Genomic DNA, 13179 nt, shown 5'->3' with positions numbered 1-13179 from the left:
AGTCTTGTTATCTAATTAACTCGCGCGGGAAAAAACTACAATTCCCAAGATCCCTTGCGGTAGTCCAAACGAGACGCGCCGGCAAGCAACGACTGGGCTTTTCTGAGTAGGCGGTGCTACCGGCTGCCCTCGCCCGCTTGCATCGGTGCGGGTCGGCGGGAAGAAAGCTGAGGCTGAACGCGGTGGTGAAGCAGTCGGCGACCCTCTGAGATGACCCCTCTGGGGGGTCGGTGTGGGGAGCAAAGCACTTGCCAGGGGCGCCTGGTGAGGCAGAGGGGCGCTGTCCCACCTGGAGGTAACGCTACAGGCTCAGGCGGGGTCGTTGGCCTAAGGCAGCCTTCGTCCAGCCCAGCACCCTCGAGGGGAGTCGGAGCGTAGTTCCCGGCATTCCCTGCTGGGGATGATGGGACTTACAGCCGAACCCCTCCGGAGGGGCCTGGGTCGGCGGAAGCCCGGCCCCAAGGGTCGGGGTGATAAGAAGGACAAATCCTTCTGTGCTTACCTGACAGATAAAAGAAAGAGTTGTGGGCTGATGGACGGGGGGGGGGGGGGGGTTGGCCATGATACCTACGCGGAGTCTCCATATAACAGTTTAAGTGTGTTTGGCAGCTGACTTAACCACAGTGATACATGTCTTGATCACAGTCTAGTTAATTTACTGCCCTATGTTCTATGTGGGACTACCCTTGAAAATAACTCAGAAACAACAACTGGTGCACAATGCCATAGCACAGATGCATCTGGGAGCTATGTATCTGGTATTTTAGCTCTTGTAAACTGCCCTGAGAGCCATTTACGGCTAAGTGGCAGTATAATTTAACTTAATAACTGGCAGCCAACATTATTATTTGCAGGCCCAATTCATGGTGCTGATTATGACCTTTAAAGCCCTAAATCAAAGGTGGCCAGCAGGTGGGCTGTATGTATCCCCACTAGCCTCTTTTACAGCTCTTTGCCATCTCCCAGATTGTCTCAGCCAAACTGCAGCAGAATGTTGGTGCTGTATCAGCAAAACGGCTGCCTTTCCCCACTGCAACAGGACACAGAGAAAAAACACACGCCTCATTTCAGTGACAAGTCAGCTTCTGGAAGCTCACTTAGCCAAACTTTGTGGGGGCTGCTGCTGCTGCCACACCATCAGAATTCGGTAGTGCAGTGGGAGCAATTCTGATGATGTGGTCTATCCTGACCCTTGTGGGAACCGAATGCAAAAAAGGGGTTCAGGGCCGTCAGAGTTGCCCACCTGTGCCCTAAATGGTTTGGAACCATGTTAACTGAAGCCCACATCAGTATGCGCATGTCCAGACTTTAGTGGCCCTATTCTCTGCCCCGCCAGAGAGAACTATTAGGCTGGCATGTGCTAGGAACAGAGTTTTTCTCAGTAGTAGCCCCACAGCTTTGGAAATTCCTCTTAAAAGAAATCTGTATGCCTTTAAAATAATGGAAAAACATTTGTTTCAGTCTTTATTTGGTGATGGAAAACTATTAACTGTTGCTACTTCCTGTGTATGTGTTTAATAGTAATTTGTACGTTTGTGTTACCGAAATGTAAGCTGCCTTGTGTGGACAGTGTGCCTGAAAGGCTGAATACAGCTCTTTTGTATGAATAAATGTGCACATATTAATCCTTTTGCACATGCCATCAAATTAAACCTTTAGGCATTTTTCCAAATATCCTCTTCTTATAAAGGGGCTTCATTAATGTGGTTTTATTTCTAGATATCCCATGCTATCCCGCCATGTACAGAGGCTGGGTAAAGATTGGGTTTCCCACTGGAATCTTGCTTCAAGATTTCAAAGTGGCCAAGCTTTTTGGTGCATGAAGTATGTTAAATACTATCCTTGGATGTGTTCTCCACATTTGAATCCTTCGGATTACCTGGTTTGCTGGAGACTTCCTCTTTTCTGGAACTGGCAGCTTCCTAACCTTGTACAAAACCGTTCCTTTCATCTCTGCACGGCTAAGATGAAATCTGAGGAAGATGAGCCACCTTTAAAACGAAGGAGACACAGTGGGAATCTGGACTTTAATTGCAGTCCTACTGAAAAACAAAGCAGCTCTTCTTCAAATGAAACGCTTTCACCTCCTCCAACAAAATGTGAAGAAGAAGGAAGTCCCAAACCCAGAGGTATGATGACCCTTTACTACTGTAATATTTTGTTCTTCCTAGAGAGGGTGTTATTCAGCTAGGAAGTAAAAAGCTGTTATAGTTGATCTTGCATCAAGGAGGGCATCAGACCCCATGCCCTGCAAGCTGCCTTGCTTGGATTTGGCAGACCCGGGTTCAGATCCCCACTCCGCCATGAAGGCTACTGAATGACCCTGAGCCAGTCAGCCTAGCCTACTTCACAGGATCAAGGACTCTGAATTCCTGGAGGAAGGATGGGATAAAATGTGGTAAGTTCATTTCCCTTTAATCTCTTTCTTATTACAAAAATGGGGACCGCAAACCTGGGGGTCAAAAGTGACCCATCCAGGCTTCCAAGATGATCAGACCTCTTTCTGGCTTTTGTGCAGTCCCTCCTTCAGCTTCCATGCTAAAGGGTAGAAATGCCCCTGCTACTATTTAGCTACTGACAGCAAGCTATAGTGGGCTGGTATTTTTGGTTGCCATCTTTTTCCTGTGGTCTTTCCCACCACTGGAATGCAGCCCTGAGAACTCCTTTGAAACAGAATGCGATCCTTAGTCTGAAAGAGGATTAGCATCTCTGCTTTACTAGCTATGCTGAAATCCACTCACTCACATACTGTACAAAGGGAGCCCAGCTCTCTCTCGTCACAGCCTCTTCAGATAGATTTGTCTGATTCTGAAAAGTAGGTGGAGGGATAGGTGCCTTGGCAGTGCCTGGTTACCGAGTGAAGATTCTCAAAAGTGTGAGAACCAGTCAACTTAGGAAAAGAAGGGAAACATTGCAGAGCTGCGGTGAGGAGGAGATGGGGAGGGAGTTCCTTGATGCTGTCAGGAGATGGCAGGTGAAATGAGCAGACCAATTTAGCAGTGTCTAATGTTCCTACCATCTAGTCCTCAAGCAGGAGGAGCCCCTTGAGGATGGAGGCAGACTCTATCTGAAGGGAGAGGTTTCAGTTTGGATTCAGCTCTTCACATGGGCAGATGCTTCTCCCACATCACAAGAACGCTACTTTGCTTTATACTATTTTGTAACCTATTTAGAAACACTGCTTTTTTGTTAAAACCTAAGGCTCATATTTGTCTGCTAGAGAAGAGGGAGGGAAAGACCTGCTCACAGCAAATGCCATATTTGCACAAACAAAAATATTCTCAAGAGTGCACCTTATTTCTGAGTGTCTGTGAGTATATGCTGTGTTATCCTGCAGGAATTCATAGTTCCTAGCTGGGTATATTTAGCCTGGAGAAGAAGAGATTAATGAAAGATGTGATGACCGTCTTCAAATATTGGAAGAGTTATCATGCTGAGAATGGAGCAAACTTGTGCTGTGCTGCTCCTGAGGGCAGGCCTAGAACCGACAGGTAGACATTTCATGGAAGCAGATTTTGGCTTAACATTAGGAGACGTGTCCTAAGGGTGAGAGATGTTCAGGAGTGGAACACGCTGCCCAGCAGGTGTGGTTCTTCTTTGAGGGATGTATCTGAGCAGAGACTGGATGGCCAGTTGTCAGGGATGCTGTAGCTGAACCCTGCAGGCCAAGGCCTTCACTGAGCAGAGGTGATTTCTGAGGTCCTTTCCAGCTGTATTGTTTTATTTGTTTGTTTATTTTATTAAAAGCTTTTCTAACCTGTCCACTACAGACATCTGTTTTAACTTGAGCTTTTCATGCAAACATCCCTGCACCCATGGTTGTGTTTCATCAGGTTCAATCAAAAGACACTGGGAATATTTTTGTCAACAAAGTAAAAAAATGAAGATCCTCAAAGATGAGGAACAGATCAGCCAGGACAGCACAGAGACAAATGGGAAGTTTGATTTCACTGTGATGTCATACAACATCCTTTCCCAGGACCTGTTAGAAGACAACTCTCACCTGTATAAACACTGCCGGCGGCATATACTAGCTTGGAACTATCGCTTTCCTAACATTCTCAATGACATCAAGGAACTGGATGCTGATGTAAGTGGACAGGCAGCCCACAACTGCCACAAATGAATCAGGATACCACTTTTACAGTCCCTAAGTGAGCCCTTCTCATTCCATGCATTGCATTCTTAGCTAAGGAGGTGCCACACTCTCCATTTACTCTAATACCTTAACAAACCCTGCCTTGGTGGGGCCTGCGGGTTGTTTTGTTAAAGCACAATCGTATGCATGGAGACACAGAAGTAAGTCTCTTTCAGAGGAGAATATTTACAAATCCATGTGTATGACTGGAGTGGGGGAACCTGTGACCCATCAGGTGGTGCTAGTCTGCAATTCTTATCAGCCTCAAGCCTTGGCCATATTGACTGGGGCTGATGGGAGTTAAAACCCAACATCTGGAGGGCCAGAGGTACCCTGCTGAGCCTGAAGCTGCAGCTTTATGCACACTTAGCTAGAAAGAGGCTGCATTGAATACTATGAGGCATCCATGTAAACGGGCAAAGGGTTTGTGCTCTTAAGGGTTTGCACCCTCACTGATTTCACTGTGAGCGCTACTGAAATCAGTGAGACTTGGCCATGCTGAACTATTGACTTATATACAGTTTCTTATGCTACCAAACCAGTCATAATGTTCTATTACAGTATCTTTTTTCTTACAGAAAAAATGTTTAAAATTACAGACCAATTCTTAGCTTAAGTCAGCAAGGTAATGTTAGGAAGTGGTATAGATTTGGCTGTTCTGGATCAGCTGTTTCCTCTCTCCCCACAGATACTTTGTTTGCAAGAGGTACAGGAAGACCAGTATGGAATAGAGATCAAGCCAAGTTTGGAAGCCTTAGGTATAACATGTCTGTAATATATGTGGATATTTAAATTAGGTTATAATGTTTGAACAGAGCCAAACCAGGCATGCATGTGTTTTCTTAAACAATGTCTGCTATCTGGTCAGGTTCTAAATCAGAAGTAAGGAGGTACTTTTTCCTTCAAACTGGGTGCATGAAATGTTCCTCCCCAACCTTTGTTCTCATACTTCGCTGCTGGCAGCTATTTTCCTTGGAAAAGGGAAGGGCAGGGCACAAGCATCAGGAGGGCTTTGCTGTGCCACTCAAGCACTTTTTTATTTAATAGATCCATCTGCCCCAACCTGTTGCCTTCCAGATGTTTTGGACTCCAACTCCCATCTTTCCATTGGCCATGCCAACTAGCGAGAACCGATGGGAGCTGTGACCAAAACTTCAGGAGGGCATAAGGCTGTTGAAGGTTGGTCTGTAGGCCAGTGTGTGTGCATTAAACATGGAGGTGGATCCAGCGTTGTCATTCTGCCAGTGGAAGGGTGCTACAGGTGGAGCTGTACTTCCGTGTCCGTGCTTCCCATTCTGCAGCCCATTCACCAGCCCCCCATGCACTGTCTGTCTGTTCAGCATGGTTGGAGAGCATCTGATTTATCTAAGTTATTTGCATCTTGACTGTTGGAAGGTAATATCATATCTTTATTTTCAAGGGAAAATGTGGTCAGCAAAATATTATGCCTGTTTGTCGATGACAACAGGTAGATGTTAACATTTCCTTATTCATATATAACTGTGAAATATTTCTCTTGAGCTGAAAATGGAAGGGAATTAACCATTGCTCTTGGGAAGCCAGAATATTGCATGGTTCAAGAAAAATAAGGAACAATGAGCTGCAGTTGTTCCAATCTATCCAGTGCATTCATCCCCTTTTTATTTTTTTACAGGTTATCATTGTGAGTACAAGATGAGGACAGGAAGGAAGCCAGATGGCTGTGCCACGTGCTTCAAGTCCTCCAAGTTCAATCTGCTCTCATCCAACCCAGTGGAGTTCTTCCGTCGCAACATCCCGCTCCTGGACAGGGATAATGTGGGCCTGGTCTTGCTCCTGCAGCCTCAGTTTTCCTGCAAGGCCGCCAGCACCGTCTGTGTGGCCAATACACATCTTCTGTACAATCCGAGACGCGGAGACATTAAACTCACCCAGCTCGCCATGCTGCTGGCAGAAGTGACCAACGTCGCTCTTCGGGAAGATGGGCGCTTCTCTCCCCTTATCCTCTGTGGCGACTTCAATTCTGTCCCCCACTCTCCACTGTACAACTTCTTAAGGGAAGGAAAGCTGAATTACGAAGGACTGGCGATAGGGAAAGTAGGTACCCATTTCTGCAGCTAATGTCCAGACAAATTTATGTGGCCCTAGCACATGTAGAGTAACTTGAATCGCAGCATGAGTCAGCCTGAAATGTGCTTTTTGGTACACATAGGATGGGGTGTGCAGCAATGGTTACCGAAATGTGTTCCGGGAAAGTTTTATGGGTAGTGGCAGACAAGCTTCCTTGAAAAATAGCTGGCCACAGCCATTCACATTTTACACCATGCTGCAGTCCAGGAGCGCTAGATTTCTTCGGAGCCCCGCTTGCAGTCGTCATGGGGCCATGAGTGAAGTCCACAGGTTTGTCCAGCGCACAGTGTCTGTTCCCTAGAGCCGCCCTCCAGTCCTTTGCAGTGTGCAGGACTTGCATGGCAAACTCATAAGAACTTTGCGGCAGCGTGGGAAGCGTTCTCTTCGGAGGTGCAACCCGTGAAAGCCACAATGCTGCGCAGCAGGATTGGGCTGCAGCGACCTGAGCTCCGTTGTAGCCTTTTGTTAGCCATCCTGAGCTCCCCGGAGGAAAGATAGGCTAGGATACACACCATAATTTAGAGGTGACAAGGAGCTCAGTGCCGTGCGATTCAGTGTACTGGTCTGTAATGCCAAAAAAGAGTAGTATGTGTTATACCCAGTGTTAGTTTAGCCTCAGCCCCTTTCCTTTTACTGGATCTGCTCTTAAGTAGGATTCATACTGGCTATAGTGCATCCCCTGTAGGGCGCAGAATTTATGGTGACATGGCAGGGAGGTTCAGGCAATCCCAGCCCCTACGCTGTGAAGTAACACGAGGGGCTACATCAGCTCACGCTGCTCCCATCGTGCATCACAGCTGTGCACGTGCTCAGCCAGCCCTGGCAGCACCTGGCACCCCTCCCATGTTCTTCCGGCCATGGGGGAGGCAGCCGAGTGCAACAGCCGGCATCATTAGGAGAGTGGAGCGAACTAAAAGTACTAGGGAGAAATGTGCTAGTTGGGATCCATGAAGGGGACTGGTTAATTGCTGAGGCGCCTTCCACACTCCAGCTGGAAGCAGGCTGGGCCATCATCCCATCTTTCCTAAGCTCTGTAATGGGATTCACAACACCCTCACAAAACTGCATTCCCCAAGGACTCCATATGGCAACTGAGGAGAGCAGGTTAGGCAACCTTCCCCAACCTGGTCCTCCTGGCTTAGAATTATGGAAGCTTTAGTTCAATGTACATTTATCTTAGCTTTTCTCAGTGAAGAAGAGCTGAGATCAAGCACTGCTCAAGAGAAAGGATGCATAAATTAGAACTTCCTGAAGCATCAAAACAAGAATTCTAGTTAAGTCTGTTATGTGCCATCAAGGCATCTCCAACTTACGGCCACCCTATGAATGAAGCCTTGCAAAATGGCCTGACCTTGACAGCCCTGCTCAGCCCTTGTAAATTTGAGGCTGTGGCTTCCTTTATGGAGTCAACCCATCCCATTTGGTCAGTCTTCCCTCCTTCCTTCAACCTTCCATAGCATGCTTGCCTTCCGCAGGGAGCCTTGCCTTCTCATGGTGTGCCTGAAGTACGACTCCTTAAGTTCTGCCATTTTTGCTTCTAAGAGAACTGTAGTAGCCCCAAAAGGAAAGCAGGTTTACCCATATTGCAGTCATAAAACTAAAACAGCAGCAAGGGCAACAAAATAATCAAACCAAACACCGATAGCAAGGATAAAAATATCAAAATAATGCAATATTTAATGCTGCATTTTTAAAACCAACCACTGAGGCACACAAAGCCTTCGGAGTGTGTATCTGAAGTATGTCGGCGTCGCTGGCTCGTGCTTTCTTTCTACCAGGAAGGCATCCCACGGGCTGAGTGTCACAGTGCTTGCTTTCTGCACTTGTAGGTGTCTGGCCAGGAGCAGTCCCCACGGGGCAATAGGATACTCACCATCCCCATATGGCCTCAAAGCCTTGGCATTTCTCAGGACTGCATGTACGAGGAGCAGCAGAAGCAGCTAGAAAGAGAGAGAGGTAACTATATGCTCTGGTAAACAGAGTGGTTTCCAGAACACATGACTTCCTTTGGAGAAACGTTGGTGTTTGCTAGGGGAGGAGGAGGACGAGACCTACAGATGTAGAAATCATGGGGAACTCCTTGGTCGTCAAGAAGGGCCTTAAAAATTAATCAGAACTAGCTGAGGACATAATTCCCAGCTGTTTCCAAGCTTGTCAGTTTTGAGCTGAGTGGAGAAACAGCAGTGCTATCATCCCCTCTGTTACTCTGTGCAGGCAATTGTCCATAGCTCAGCAGTAGAGCACCTGCTTTGCACATGGAAGGTGCCAGGTTCAATTTTTGTTTTGCTAACCCTAAAAGTTCAAGGCTGCGAAAGACCTCTTATTGAGATCCTGGAAAGCAGCTGCTGGAACTGACAGTCCTGGTCTTGCTGGACAAACAGTGTGAGCTTCCTGTGTTTAGGCCTTAATTCAGCTGCTGTCCCTTTCCTACAAAAAGAAGTGGAGCAAGACTTATTGCAGACTAGTGTGGCTCAAAATGAAGACATACAGATTGTTTCTGGAGCAGACGGACACCTCGGGGCTCCCTGTGTTGAATGCAGGACTCCAGTTGCCCAGACACTCTCCAGTCCCACGCGGCTCATGTCCTCGGCCCTATAGGCTTTCCCCAGCGAGGTGTCCAGAACAGCACAATGGGGATTGCAGCACTAGCAACAAGGGCTGGACGCACATCTGAACCTAAGGGCCTTCAAAAGGCCAATTGGCAGGAGGGATGTGCCCTCACTTCGCATTTTTAATTTTGTCTCGCTGGGATGAAAAAAGAAACATCCATGTAATTTTATTTATGTTTTTACTGAATCTGTGACTATATGCAATCCTTTTTGTGTGAAGTTGTTATCCTTTGACATTGTCTTGGGACCATAGAAGAGCACCAGCTTCACTTGTTGATGGTCCCTTGTTCATCCCCCATGATAAGGATTGGGATGCAGATGATGGGATGGCGCTGGACAATGGCTGCAGTCACCACAGGTCATCCTGGGCTACAGGAGCAGACAGTCTGATCTGACCTCACAAGGTGGTTTTCTCAGTTTCTATAATTGCTGTCCTTTTTTTCCCAGAGAGACAAGGGACCAAAGAAGCAGGTTTGGAAAATTCAGAAGAGATGGTAATGGTTAAAAAAAGGTAATTTTTGACAAGTTTGTGATTGTCAGCTTGTTTACATGCATCAGTGCATGAAACGCCCAGGTTAAGTTGTGTAGTCTGGGGTCTAAAACTTGTATCTTAACTAGATATCAACAGCTCATAGTTGTACAAACAAGGATGCATTATCTTATTTGGTACTTGATCCCAGTTCACACATGATGCTTGCTAAGTTACAATTTAGCATTTCATGCAGGAGCTTTAGGCTGCTGTACTCCCCTCCCATTTTCCAGCACAGCCACAATGAGGAGATGGAAAACATTAGTATCTGCCTTTCAATAACTGCAGGTGTTCTAGCTGAACCAGGAGGAACCATCCTTGGAATTAGCCATGGATTTGCCAAACAACCCAGAAAGATTAACGGTGTTTCAGAAATGATTTGTTTGTGTGAACCATAGCTGTAACTAACCACAGGTTGTCTTGATCCAGATATGAGCAACATGCTTCTGATCTTCTTGCAGGGGCAGTAGAAGATGAGAGCAGGCATTTAGGCTTGCTCTGGGCTGCAGGGTTGTTGTATTCTCACGGAAGCATTTCAGTTATTGGATATTACAGACATAAAACTGTGACAGTCATAATAATGGCAGAGGAGCAATAGCCAGGACACATGCTTCCTCTTCATACAACTGTGGCATGGGGCCACCCTGTTCCAGACCCCTCTGTACTAATGCTGTTCTCACCCCCTATTGCAGTGTGTGTGTGTGTGTGTGTGTGTGTGTGTGTGTGTGTGTTTGGCGTGGGGAGGGGGGTAGTTAAGCAGACAGAACAGTGGAACTGGTGGCAGAATGAGTGTGTGAGGATGCTCAGTAGCAGGAACTTCCCAGCATGGGCCTGGCTTCCTGTGTGATCCTGTGTTGTGGCAGATGTGGATGCTTCTTCTGAAATGCCCGTCTTATTTTAGGTTACCCACAGATTTGCACCACAGTTTCCGGTTGTCTTCAGTCTACTCCCACTATCTGCCCGATAGCAGCATCCCAGAAGTAACAACCTGCCACTCCAGAAGCGCCGTCACTGTGGATTACATCTTCTACTCTGCAGCACAAGACACGAGGGCTGAAGAGCCAGGTGATAAAGTCTATGGCAACTATCCATTCAGTTCACCACATTCTCACCATTCTGGAACTCCGTCATAACTCTCCAAACCCCAAATTGTGTTGCAATGGATGTGCTAAATGCATCCATCTGACTGATGATCTTAACTGGGACTTATTTTTGGGGTAGGGCTTATATTACGGGCATCCTGAAAAATCATGCTAGGGCTTATTTTCCGGTGAGGTCTTATTTTCAGGGAAATGGGGCATACATTTCAAGGCAGCAAGAGCAGTTCCAGCATATGACCACCAGAGGGCCCCAGAACATGTGCCTTCAGACTGCTCTTGCCATACAAGGCAGCGCTGAAGCTGGTACTGGAAATGCTTTGCGTTGTTTGGGCATCCTAGAACCTGCCGTTCCATATGTTGAGTTGATGACTATTTGTACTGATGCATCAGGATTGCCAGTGCGTGTATGTTGGCAAAGAGAGTGTGCCGCAGATGAGGGAGCCTTTCCCTTTAAGCTCAGTGATGAATTCGTGGGCGTAAGCTAGCCATGTCATTCTCATCCATTTCAGGGAAGGTCCTCAGAATCTTTCTTACACCTTTGCATGCATTATGCAGGTTGAGCAGCCTCTTCCGCAAACTCACCTGGTGGCCTCCATAGGCCATGCTTTCTCTGCCTCAGCATCCTTCCCCCGTCCCGCTCTTACAAGAGAGCAAAATCATAGCCCTTTGCTGGGGATTGGGGAACCTGTGCCCTCCAGGTGATGGACTGCAACTCCCACCATCCCCATCCATTGGCCATGAATGACAGGAGTTGCAAAGCAATATAGCTGGAGGTCACCAGGTCGGGCAAGGCGGAGAGATTATGTGGGGAACACTTGGAAGTACTAGAAAAACATTCATCCTGAGTTCGGACAGGTGGATGCCTGAACAGAACAGTAGACATAACTCTGATTGCCCACTCGCTCATTTCAAAACGCCACCAATATGACCAGATCCTGGTGCCCTCACAGTTCTGATGTGATTACCATTACCTTGTCATTCAGTATCTCTGTTCACAATTGCCCATAGATTTTCCCCACAAGCACACGCCTGAAAACCTTTGCTTTTCCTTACAGGAGCCGGCCGCCTATTTGATGGGGGCCTGAATCTTCTTGGCCGATTGGCGCTGGTAACAGAGCAAGATCTGTGGGCAGTCAAAGGGCTTCCCAACGAAACCAACTCCTCTGACCACCTCCCTCTCCTGGCTAAGTTTAGGCTGGAAGAATAGCACCTGTCATCATGATGGGCCGTCTCCCCACCCCCCTACAACAGCAACAGAGACTGGAAAGCGTGTGCCACCTTAGTGGAGATTTCTGTAAACAAAACCTTTTGTAAATTGTCAAAGCCACTCAGAGAAGAGCCAGCAGCAGTTTTACATTGGGAGACCTTTTTAATAATGGAAAGTATTTGTGCTGTATTTTTTTAAGAAATGTAATTGCTTTTCACAGAGATGGTATAAAATGATTTTTTTAAATGGTGATCAAATTTATAGAGGTGTTTAACATATTCCAGTGCGGATAGTCCATTTGGAAAGATTATATTGGGTTCAGGCAAGGTTTGTTCTCTCTTCTGTGTTCTCTCTTTCCCTCACTTCCTATGCAAGTGAACAGAAAAATGTTTGCAATTATTTGCATAGGGCGAATAAAACTGAGGCTGCTGTCTTGAGGATTGCCCTCCTGCAGCCAGTTGCAGAGAGGTTAACCTGAACAAAAGGGGAGGGGGGCTCCCTCTTTGAACAAAGAAAAAAACTGAACCAGAGAGGGTTTTTCCCTTTGTGTAAGTTAATGGAGGAATTGCTCTGCTGACTTTCATAAAGGCCCCCTTCAAACACTCTTGAGGCAACAAGGTGATGGGGGAGTGATGACTGTGTGTCATCTGCTGCCGCAGCCAACCAGTTGTCAGCAAACAGAACTGTTTTCCTCTCCTAAGAAAATGGAGGTGCTGAGCCTGGCCTTGCGTGCAGCGCCTGTGGGTGCGCTGTGCTGGCAAGCACCATATGGAGGAGCCCTGGGCCATGAGCAGCCACTCCTCTGTGCTTCCAAAGGATTCGGTTGCGACGCATCTTTACCTGATCTCATGCTCTCAGTGGGTTCAACTAATGGAACCCCTTTAATTCCCACAATCAATTCTCTTGGCTTCAGGACTATGTGGGAGCCTGAATGTGGGTCTCTTACACTTCTGAACCTATCACTGGTCCTGGTTCTGTTCTGATAGAGTCTTCATTCCAGTTTGCATTTTTTATGTTCCCCAAACAGCCTCAGCTAACCTTGGCATTAGCCTTGGTGTTCAAGAGCTCTCCATCAGCTGTGGGGTGCGATTTTGATAAGGAGAGCCAAAATGTTAAAGATTTCATCCTTTTCCACTACCACTGCCCAGCCAAATTTGCAAAGAGAGGGAGAAAAACATAAACAGATAAACTGCATTGCAAAAGTATTTCCCTTTTGACCCTTTTCACCATTTTGTTGTGTTACAACATGGAACGGAAATTGATTTAATTGGCATTGTTACCAATTGTGTTTGCATAAGTATTCTGTGCATGTCACAGTAAATACCGTACAAGTGTTTACTGTGACATGCATAGCCATGGTACAGCACACTGCCTTCAGAAATCACATCCTATCAGAAGTTGAATGGCGCCCACCTGTGTCAGTTTAGTGCCACGTGACCTCATTAAATGCACCCATTTCTGGAAGGCCCTGGAGTTTGTTGGAGAGA

At 46.8% G+C, this 13179-nt stretch overlaps 1 protein-coding gene across 3 annotated transcripts; it reads left to right on the top strand.

The window, feature by feature from the left end:
• Nucleotides 1-113: 113 nt before the first annotated feature.
• On the top strand, nt 114-11938 carry ANGEL2 (angel homolog 2). Of its 3 annotated transcripts, none has more exons than XM_044423684.1 (9): nt 114-295; nt 1720-2129; nt 3834-4090; nt 4827-4896; nt 5793-6214; nt 8077-8203; nt 9304-9367; nt 10287-10450; nt 11541-11938. In XM_044423684.1, the coding sequence occupies exons 2-9, from the start codon at nt 1727-1729 to the stop codon at nt 11690-11692; spliced, it is 1659 nt and encodes a 552-aa protein (XP_044279619.1). In that variant the 5' UTR covers nt 114-295; nt 1720-1726; the 3' UTR covers nt 11693-11938. The 3 variants fall into 3 exon arrangements, with proteins under 3 accessions (XP_044279619.1, XP_044279701.1, XP_044279789.1); XM_044423766.1 differs by having other exon boundaries at nt 116-295; nt 1967-2129; XM_044423854.1 differs by lacking the exons at nt 114-295; nt 1720-2129 and adding an exon at nt 2340-2398.
• Nucleotides 11939-13179: the final 1241 nt, after the last annotated feature.

This window comes from Varanus komodoensis, unplaced genomic scaffold, assembly GCF_004798865.1.
Source record: "Varanus komodoensis strain SLA01 unplaced genomic scaffold, ASM479886v1 scaffold1, whole genome shotgun sequence".
Lineage (NCBI taxonomy): Eukaryota > Metazoa > Chordata > Lepidosauria > Squamata > Varanidae > Varanus > Varanus komodoensis.
The sequence above is the reverse complement of the archived record's forward strand: the minus strand, read 5'-3'. Positions and strand labels throughout refer to the sequence as shown.